The 10,276-nt window shown below is 40.1% G+C and overlaps 1 protein-coding gene across 1 annotated transcript in view; it reads right to left on the bottom strand.

Moving 5' to 3' along the window:
• Positions 1–1,488: 1,488 nt before the first annotated feature.
• The window catches only part of LOC141080527 (caspase-1-A-like), a 27,334-nt gene continuing 18,546 nt past the window's right edge, over positions 1,489–10,276 (bottom strand). Inside the window, exons 3-4 of the mRNA XM_073565785.1 lie at positions 2,987–3,040; positions 1,489–2,222 (exon numbers count right to left, since the gene is read on the bottom strand). Coding sequence (XP_073421886.1) covers positions 3,018–3,040 — 23 coding nt within the window. The 3' untranslated portion in view covers positions 1,489–2,222; positions 2,987–3,017. The remainder of the gene's footprint in view (positions 2,223–2,986; positions 3,041–10,276) is intronic.

Raw genomic sequence — 10,276 nt, 5'->3', positions numbered from 1 at the left:
GGACAAAAGTATTGGCACTGTTCGAAAAATTATGTGATGCTTCTCTAATTTGTGTAATTAACAGCGCCTATAACTTACCTGTGGCACCTAACAGCTGTTGGCAATAACTAAATCACACTTGCAGCCAGTTGACATGGATTAAAGTTGACTCAACCTCTGTCCTGTGTCCTTGTGTGTACCACATTGAGCATGGAGAAAAGAAAGAAGACCAAAGAACTGTCTGAGGACTTGAGAAACCAAATTGTGAGGAAGCATGAGCAATATCAAGGCTACAAGTCCATCTCCAAAGACCTGAATGTTCCTGTGTCTACCGTGCGCAGTGTCATCAAGAAGTTTAAAGCCCATGGCACTGTGGCTAACCTCTCTAGATGTGGCCGGAAAAGAAAAATTGACAAGAGATTTCAATGCAAGATTGTGCGGATGTTGGATAAAGAACCTCCACTAACATCCAAACAAGTTCAAGCTGCCCTGCAGTCCGAGGGTACAACGGTGTCAACCCGTACTATCCGTCGGCATCTGAATGAAAAGGGACTGTATGGTAGGAGACCCAGGAAGACTCCACTTCTTACCCCGAGACATAAAAAAGCCAGGCTGGAGTTTGCCAAAACTTACCTGAAAAAGCCTAAAACATTTTGGAAGAATGTTCTCTGGTCAGACGAGACAAAAGTAGAGCTTTTAGGGCAAAAGCATCAACATAGAGTTTACAGGAGAAAAAAGAGGCATTCAAAGAAAAGTACACGGTCCCTACAGTCAAACATGGCGGAGGTTCCCTGATGTTTTGGGGTTGCTTTGATGCCTCTGGCACTGGACTGCTTGACTGTGTGCTTGGCATTATGAAGTCAGAAGACTACTAACAAATTTTGCAGCATAATATAGGGCCCAGTGTGAGAAAGCTGGGTCTACCTCAGAGGTCATGGGTCTTCCAGCAGGACAATAACCCAAAACACACTTCAAAAAGCACTAGAAAATGGTTTGAGAGAAAGCACTGGAGACTTCTAAGGTGGCCTGCAATGAGTCCAGACCTGAATCCCATAGAACACCTGTGGAGAGATCTAAAAATGGCAGTTTGGAGAAGGCACCCTTCAAATATCAGGGACCTGGAGTAGTTTGCCAAAGAAGAATGGTCTAAAATTCCAGCAGAGCATTGTAAGAAACTCATTGATGGTTACCGGAAGCAGTTGGTCGCAGTTATTTTGGCTAAAGGTTGTGCAACCAAGTATTAGGCTGAGGGTGCCAATACTTTTGTCCGGCCCATTTTTGGAGTTTTGTGTGAAATGATCAATGTTTTGCTTTTTACTTCATTCTCTTTTGTGTTTTTTCATTTAAGACAAATTAAATGAAGATAATAATACCAAAGAATTTGTGTTTGCAATCATTTTCAGGAAGAAACTGAATATTATCTGACAGAATTGCAGGGGTGTCAATACTTTTGGCCATGACTGTAGGAGCAGAAGTAAAACAGTCTGCAGATCAGAAAAAGTCTGGACATACAGTAAAAAGTTATTTATTGCATTTTCAATGGATGTGAATAAAGGTAAAATGAAATATGAGATAAAGCAGTGTATACAATGTACATTATAATCAATGTAGATCATAGAAATCTATAGACTTTCAGGGTTATCATCAGAGAACCAGCGTCCCTGCCACTGACACCTGACAGTTATTTGGTCAGTGAGTCACCATCAGTTACTGAATATTTACTGAAAGTTTAGTATTCACAAAAATGTGTTAGTTTTTTTATCCATTAGATTTTAGTGTGTTAGGTTTTGTTATCCATGTTAAAAAATGGTAGGATGCCGAAGAAGAAAATTCCTAAGAATCTCTACGTAATTGCCATTGACTTGAATAAGAGATCATGGTTCCCAACTGGACCACAGTTGGGCATGGCTCCATTTTTAAAACAGACAAGTGGTTTACAAAAAGGAATGTGAGTAACCCCAAGGAACATGATGGGTGTGCTGCCAGTGTGACGTTAGGAAGGGAAACACTGACCTGTGAATATCAGCCATACAAATATGTGTCATTTTTCCAATTTATCATTTCATGATTATTTTTTAAACTTATTTTTCATCCTCACTCCCAAATCCTCATTTGTGTGTGCTTCAATCAGAAAGCTGCAGATGGTAAAGAGGAAACCCTGTGTCTTCTCCGAATGCACCCAGCGTCCTTCACCCGTAATTAAATATATGCCATGGAAACAGGAGTTGTATGTCGGCGATTCTCTAAACAGAAAATAAAAGTATCAGTAGTAAAAGACATAGAAAATATATACAGTATGTCTAAAAGTATTTTTACATCATTGATTTCTTATTAATAAAGACACTTTCTATTGGTGATATCTGAGGCTGGATATCACTTGGACTGCAGCAATAATCTTTATTTTTAATAATCTTTATTTTTATATAGCGCTAACATATTCCGCAGCGCTTTACAGTTTGCACACATTTTCATCACTGTCGCCGACGGGGCTCACAATCTATATTCCCTATCAGTACGTCTTTGGAGTGTGGGAGGAAACCGGAGTACCCGGAGGAAACCCACGCAAACACGGGGAGAGCATACAAACTCCTTGCAGATGTTGTCCTTGGTGGGATTCGAATCCAGGACAACATCTAACTCAGCTAACCACTGAGCCACCGTGCTGCAATAATGAGACTTACAAAAAAGATGAATGTTATTGCTGCAGACATTAATGGACATCCTTGCATTGGGAGTAGCAAGACTTCACTGCGCATGAGAGAGTAATTTGGAATATTTATCAAATCGAATGATGTGAAATCATGAATTTGAATCTCAAACACGTCGTGAAAGAGGCACAACAGGTATCACTGTTTATGCAATCAGCTTTGGGCATCTTGGACATTGCAAAGGCCAAAATTATGCATTTACATTTGCCAATTCTTGTTAGACCTTTCAAATAGCAACCATTTCCATTGGTAGTCATGGCCGTACACACCATGCAATAACCCGATGACTGTGCCATTACCTGGTTGGATGGGTCCTGCTCAGTTTCTGTTTTATTCCTGTATTGGAAGCATTGCTGTAAATAAAGGAAAGGTTTGGGATTATTCTTCAGGTGGCTTATTACTCGGAAATATGAATTCACTTACAGAAAGGAAAAATGGCAATTTTTTAATGTTATGTCAAATACAAAACGGTACTAAAGACAATACCTGACTTCTAAGCTGAGCATTTTAACATCTGAATTTAGCCAGTTTCACCCAGATCAGCTTCACTCATTTTCATTAACCCTTTCCAGCCACAGACAAGTTGTTTTTTTAAATTTTGGCATTTCAATTTAATTTTTGCCTTTCCTTTGTAGCATTTACTGTTACAGTGGCATGTAAAAGTTTGGGCACCCCTTGTCAAAATTACTGTTATTGTGAACAGTTAAGCAAGTTGACGATGAAATGATCTCTTAAAAATTACACATTTTCTTTGCATTTTAGGCCAAAAAAAATCTTTTCATCTTTCACATTTTAAAAATTCCAGAAAGGAAAATTGTCTGATGACAAAATTTACGCACCCTGCATGGTTAGTACCTAGTAGCACCCCCTTTTGAAAGTGCTACTAGGGATTTTCATCCATTCTTTCCTGGAAAATTCTTTCAGTTCTGTGAGATTCATGGGTCATCTTGTATGCACTGTTCTTTTGAGGTCTATCCACAGATTTTCAATGATGCTCAGATCAGGAGATCAGGGGGGACTGTGAGGGCCATTGTAAAACCTTCCGCTTGCGCCTTTTGAGGTAGTCTATAATTGATTCTCTGTGTCTTTAGGATGACTTTCCATTTGTAGAAGCCATCCTGTTTTCAACTTCAGCTTTTTTACAGATGGTGTTATGTTTGCATCAAGAATTTGTTGAAATTTCATTGAATCCATTCTTACCTCTACCCATGAAAGGTTCCTCATGCCATTGGCTGCAACACAACCCCAAAGCATGATTGATCCACCCCCATGCTTAATGGTTGGTGAGGATATTCTTTTCTTGAAATTCTGTACCCTTTTTTCTCCACACGTACCTTTAATCATTGTGGCCAAAGAGTTTTATTTTATCTTCATCGACCCACAGGACTTGTTTCCAAAATGCATCAGGCTTGTTTAGATGTTCTTTTGCATACTTCTGATGCTGAATTCTTTGGAGAGTACATAGGAGAGGTTTACTTCAGATGACTCTTCCATGAAGATCATATTTGTGCAATTTGCGCAGGTGTCTCTGAAGCATAGAACAATGTACCACAACTCCAGAGTCTGCTAAAACTTTAGCCAATTTTTTTTGCAGTTAAGCATGGGTTCTGATTTGCCTCTCTACGATCCTACGAGCAGCTCTCACTGAAATTTTGCTTGGTCTTACAGATCTTAGCTTGACCTCCACTGTTACAGACCTTAGCTTGACCTCCACTCTTCCTGCTAACTGCCATTTCTTAATTAATTTTGAACTGAGGAAAGGGCAACTTGGAAATGCATTGATATCTTCTTATAGCCTTCTCCTGCTTTGTGGGCCTCCACCATTTTCATTTTCAGAGTGCTAGACAGCTGCTAAGAAGAACCGATGGCTGCTGTTTTTTTGGAACAAGGTTAGAGGAGGCTGGGTTTTCTTAAAGTTGGGAAATTTGCATCACCTGACCCTTTCCTAATGGTGATAGTGAACAAGCCATAACCAAAACAGGCTAAGTAAAGTCTGAAACTTTGGTCAAAATTAATTGAGCACACAAATCTCTAAGGTTGCCCAAACTTTTGAATCAGCCCATCTTCCTTTTTGTAATTTATAAAATGTAAATAATGTCTATTTATATATATATATATATATATATATATATATACAGTTGTGGCCAAAAGTATTGACACCCCTGCAATTCTGTCAGATAATATTCAGTTTCTTCCTGAAAATGATTGCAAACTCAAATTCTTTGGTATTATTATCTTCATTTAATTTGTCTTAAATGAAAAAACACAAAAGAGAATGAAGCAAAAAGCAAAACATTGATCATTTCACACAAAACTCCAAAAATGGGCCAGACAAAAGTATTGGCACCCTCAGCCTAATACTTGGTTGCACAACTTTTAGCCAAAATAACTGCGACCAACAGCTTCCGGTAACCATCAATGAGTTTCTTACAATGCTCTGCTGGAATTTTAGACCATTCTTCTTTAGCAAACTGCTCCAGGTCCCTGATATTTGAAGGGTGCCGTCTCCAAACTGCCATTTTTAGATCTCTCCACAGATATTCTATGGGATTCAGGTCTGGACTCATTGCTGGCCACCTTAGAAGTCTCCAGTGCTTTCTCTCAAACCATTTTCTAGTGCTTTTTGAAGTGTATTTTGGGTCATTGTCCTGCTGGAAAACCCATGACCTCTGAGGGAGACCCAGCTTTCTCACACTGGGCCCTACATTATGCTGCAAAATTTGTTGGTAGTCTTCTGACTTCATAATGCCATGCACACGGTCAAGCAGTCCAGTGCCAGAGGCAGCAAAGCAACTCAAAAACATCAGGGAACCTCCACCATGTTTGACTGTAGGGACCGTGTTTTTTTCTTTGACTGCCTCTTTTTTTCTCCTGTAAACTCTATGTTGATGCCTTTGCCCAAAAAGCTCTACTTTTGTCTCATCTGACCAGAGAACATTCCTCCAAAACGTTTTAGGCTTTTTCAGGTAAGTTTTGGCAAACTCCAGCCTGGCTTTTTTATGTCTCGGGGTAAGAAGTGGGGTCTTCCTGGGTCTCCTACCATACAGTCCCTTTTCATTCAGATGCCGATGGATGTACGGGTTGACACTGTTGTACCCTCGGACTGCAAGGCAGCTTGAACTTGTTTGGATGTTAGTCGAGGTTCTTTGTCCAACATCTGCACAATCTTGCGTTGAAATCTCTTGTCATTTTTTCTTTTCCGTCCACATCTAGGGAGGTTAGCCACAGTGCCATGGGCTTTAACCTTCTTGATGACACTGCACACGGTAGACACAGGAACAATCAGATCTTTGGAGATGGACTTGTAGCCTTGAGATTGCTCATGCTTCCTCACAATTTGGTTTGTCAAGTCCTCAGACAGTTCTTTGGTCTTCTTTCTTTTCTCCATGCTCAATGTGATACACACAAGGACACAGGACAGAGGTTGAGTCAACTTTAATCCATGTCAACTGGCTGCAAGTGTGATTTAGTTATTGACAACACCTGTTAGGTGCCACAGGTAAGTTACAGGTGCTGTTAATTACACAAATTAGAGAAGCATCACATGATTTTTCGAATAGTGCCAATACTTTTGTCCACCCTCTTTTTTTATGTTTGGTGTGGAATTATATCCAATTTGGCTTTAGGACAATTCTTTTTGTGTTTTTTTCATTTAAGACAAATTAAAGATAATAATACCAAAGAATTTGTGTTTGCAATCATTTTCAGGAAGAAACTGAGTATTATTCGACGGAATTGCAGGGGTGTCAATACTTTTGGCCACATGTGTGTGTGTATATATATATATATATATATATATATATATATATATATATATATAGTTTTGCCTAAAATGCAGAGGAAATGTGCCATCTTTAGCTTTAGCCCTTTTAGAGTTAATTTTGTCTTCAACTTGCTTAACTGTTCACAATAGCAGTAATTTTGACCAGGGGTGACCAAACTTTTACAAGCCACTGCAAATAATGTTATACTGTGATAGATTGTACTTTTGCAACAAAATAATAGTGAATATATTTATTTGTTATTGTCTTTTTTAATAGGGAATATAGAAGAGGGCAAAATTAAATTTTTAGGTTTTTTTTTTATTTCAAAGAAGGTCTGCTGCATAGATATGCTAACAATTACATATCCTAAAAAGCCTTATCCAACGTGATGTTACCTTATCCTCATCAACTTGGTAACCACTCCATCAGGCCACTGGCTGCCATGTTAACCCATGATTGGGAGTGGTGAGGGGTAATGGGCACACAAAATGATGTGTCTCTGAGACTACACACCCTTTAAGTGCTGCAGAGAAAGACAGCAGCACTTAAAGGGTTAACAGCAGCGATCTAAGCTTAACCCAACCAAGCTCAGCTCTGACTGTTGTTGAGTCCATCCCATAGAGTTTCCTCAGTGAGCAACCTTCAATAATGTGTAAAGCCGATCTTTCAGCTTAAAAGAGCCTCAATGTAGTAGGTCATACATATAGGTACAGTATATAATATAATGTAGGACAGCTGCCTTTAAGAAAAAGCGCTATAAAAACGTTGTTCTAGCTAGATAGCCACACAGCTGAAAACCCATTATCATACTGCAAATGCTTGGAGCAGTCAAAGGTTGTGTATTAAAAAGAAGCTAGTATTAGAAAATGGCCTATGAATCAAATCAGCTTTTCGTGCATTAATGTTTTGGCCTTTTTTTTACGTATCGCTAACTGCATTAAAAATAAAAAATAGAAATCTTGTAATTTTCACACTGCCCACTGGGGCTTTTTTTTAAGATTCCTTTTGTTTCAGGAAACAACGTGTGTACATAGCTGCAATAGTCAGACTCCGACCCTATATTTGTATTAAAGCATCTACTGAGCATGTGCAATGGCCATTGTGGAGTGAGGAGGAGTAGGGTCAGCTGTGACATAGCCTATTGTGACAGTGGATCCTGTGTTATCAGCTGCCTGTAGAGAGGTGTTACCTGTCATTGTAATCCTTCCCATGGTAATATGGAGCTTTGCAGTAAACCAGGAAATGTGCACAACATATGGCCCGCGGGTTGCATATGGTCAGTCAAAGGGTTTCTTGCCGCCCCCCAGGAACCTGGAGCAATCATCAGCCCCGGCCTCAACATGCAACATGTGATGAGGCTATCACATCGCTGACCTCATCACATGCCTGCTGGCGCCGGTGCTGTAGAGGCAGTAGACATGGTAGGCACCGGTAAGCTGGTAAGTGCTCCGTGGAGGAACTAAAGATTAAATGTGCTATCATTTAAGATGAAGGGGCCAAGGGAGGAGTGGGTTAGGGTACATTGTGGGTCAATGGGGGGATTGTGAAAGTGAGCATAATATAGCAAGAGGCATTGGCGTGTGGGGGACTTCATGTAGAGAGGCAATGTGGTGAAGATATGGAAATTGGCAGTTTAGGATAATTTGGAAAGATACAGTCTGGGGGAATATTATGGGAAGGGGCTGTGTGCGGAGACACGGAGACATTATGAAGAGTGGCAGTATGGTGGGGGATATTTTGGAGAGTGGCAGTGTGGGGGGATATTATGGAGATGGGCAGTGTAGGGGAAATATTTATGGAGAGGGGCTGTGTGGGAAATATTATGGAGAGGGTACTGTATGGGTGGAATATAATGGAAAGGGGCCCCTTGCTGTGCCCTTGCTGGGGTTGTAGCAAGAGCACACAATAAACTGCATCTTCATTAATGTAAGTAAACTTTGCCTCACATGTTTACTTAGCAGTTTTCTAGCCACATGGCTTACATTCATTCCAGTGGATTACAATTCATGCAAAATGGATCTCTAGCACATGGCACTTTGTTATAACTCTTTTTTTTTTAGGACTTCCTAATGTGCTCAAAATTATCTTGGTCACGTGACCCTAATATTATACAGTATGTACCATTAGATGTCAGGTCCATTCATTTATTTATTCTCAATGCAATTTGCATTTCTCATGAGCATATTTTTTCTAAATGATCATGCCCACATCGCTATTTTAGAGGTTTCTGAGTGCTGCTAAAGTCCATAGCCTATTATCTATTTGTCTTTCTGCTACTTTTTAATGAAATACCCTTTCTGTTTAAAAACCTTTTTGGTAAATAATTTTTAACTATAATATTCAATAAAATATTTGAAATTTTAACTTTTTCATGTTTATGCCTCTTTATTCCTTTAAATGAATTGGGATATTGTGTTTATGGATCTCTTGTGTTTATGGATCACTTTACCATTGCTAAGGACACACTAATAGTTGTAGGTTCATGCAATACAATTGTATATAGGGTTGACCTGACATTGCAATTGATCACTGTATTAAGCTTGGTGCTGTATACATGTACTGATGGTGTTTCTGGCACTGCATTCATGTACTGACAGTGGTTCAGGCACTGTATTTATGTACTGACAGTGGTTCTGGTGCTGCATTCATGTACTAAAGGTGGTTGTCATGGTTTGAACAGCGTTCTTGTTCTGCACTCACAGGGTTAAGTGTACGTGGCCTCTTTCTGGATCTGGGAGGGGTATTTATACTCACGCTTTACCAGGGTTCTCTGTCAGCTATACTGTTATTCTGGCTGTGTGTCTGATGCCCCTGGTGTGCTTGTACAAAGATTGTATTGCTTGTTTGCTTCCCGTGTATGACACGGTCTGTCCCCTCACTCTGTACTCCGTCTCTCGTTTTGGTACTATTGTCTTTTCCGGTTCTGATCTCCTGGCTTGGCTATCGTTACTCCGTTACAGTTTATCCCTATTGTACCGTCAATTGCCGTTCTGGTTTTCTGATCTATTGCTACGTCCTGACTATCCATTCTGTCTAACCATTTGGTACTGTCATGCGATCTCGTGCTTTGACCTCGGCTTGATCTGGTTTCTGTCTCTATGCCCCTTGGTAACATTGTCCAGTAGTTACCTTTCTAGGAGTTTCCCTGCAGCTCCTAGCTCTGTGGCGCTAAGGTCATGCCCCCAGCAGTGATGTGCTTCAGATCCTGTAAGCCTGGAGCATGCAGCGTCACCACTGCTGCCCCGCTCCGCAGGTATCTTTGTGCACAGTTTTTGTACTCAGGACACGCGCACTGGCTCAGTGAGCAAGTGCAGTGCGGTGTTCCTGACAGTGGTTTTGGCACTGCATTCATGTTTTGATGGTGTTTCTGATGCTGCATTCATATACTGATTGTGGTACTGATGCTACATTCATATACTGACTGTGGTTATGACACCCCGCTCATGTGCTGTGGGTGGTTCTAATCTTTTACACATATAGCAAACCATAATGTGCTTCACAGCTATGTTAAAACGTAATTTGAGAGTAAGAGGAGGCTTTGGGGAGTTTCGGCTCCAAAAACTCAGTTTAAGTTAGCGAGTATGCAAACTGATTTTTTGTAGCAGAAGCTGAGCAGATTATCTACAAAAAGCCACTTCAAATACTCAAAACTTGGTTTTGTTGATGTATTGATGTAATGATGTTGGTTCTGATGATGTATTCATGTAAGTACCATTTAAAAAATTTTTGTAGGCATTGATATTGGTTTAATATGCCAATGTGGTCCTTGAACCGAAAAAATGTTGTGCACCCTGCTGTAAACACTTCCTGAATGGACAGGAAGTA

Source organism: Dendrobates tinctorius, unplaced genomic scaffold (assembly GCF_039654945.1).
Source record: "Dendrobates tinctorius isolate UK_male_01 unplaced genomic scaffold, ASM3965494v1 ptg000016l, whole genome shotgun sequence".
Lineage (NCBI taxonomy): Eukaryota > Metazoa > Chordata > Amphibia > Anura > Dendrobatidae > Dendrobates > Dendrobates tinctorius.
The sequence above is the reverse complement of the archived record's forward strand: the minus strand, read 5'-3'. Positions and strand labels throughout refer to the sequence as shown.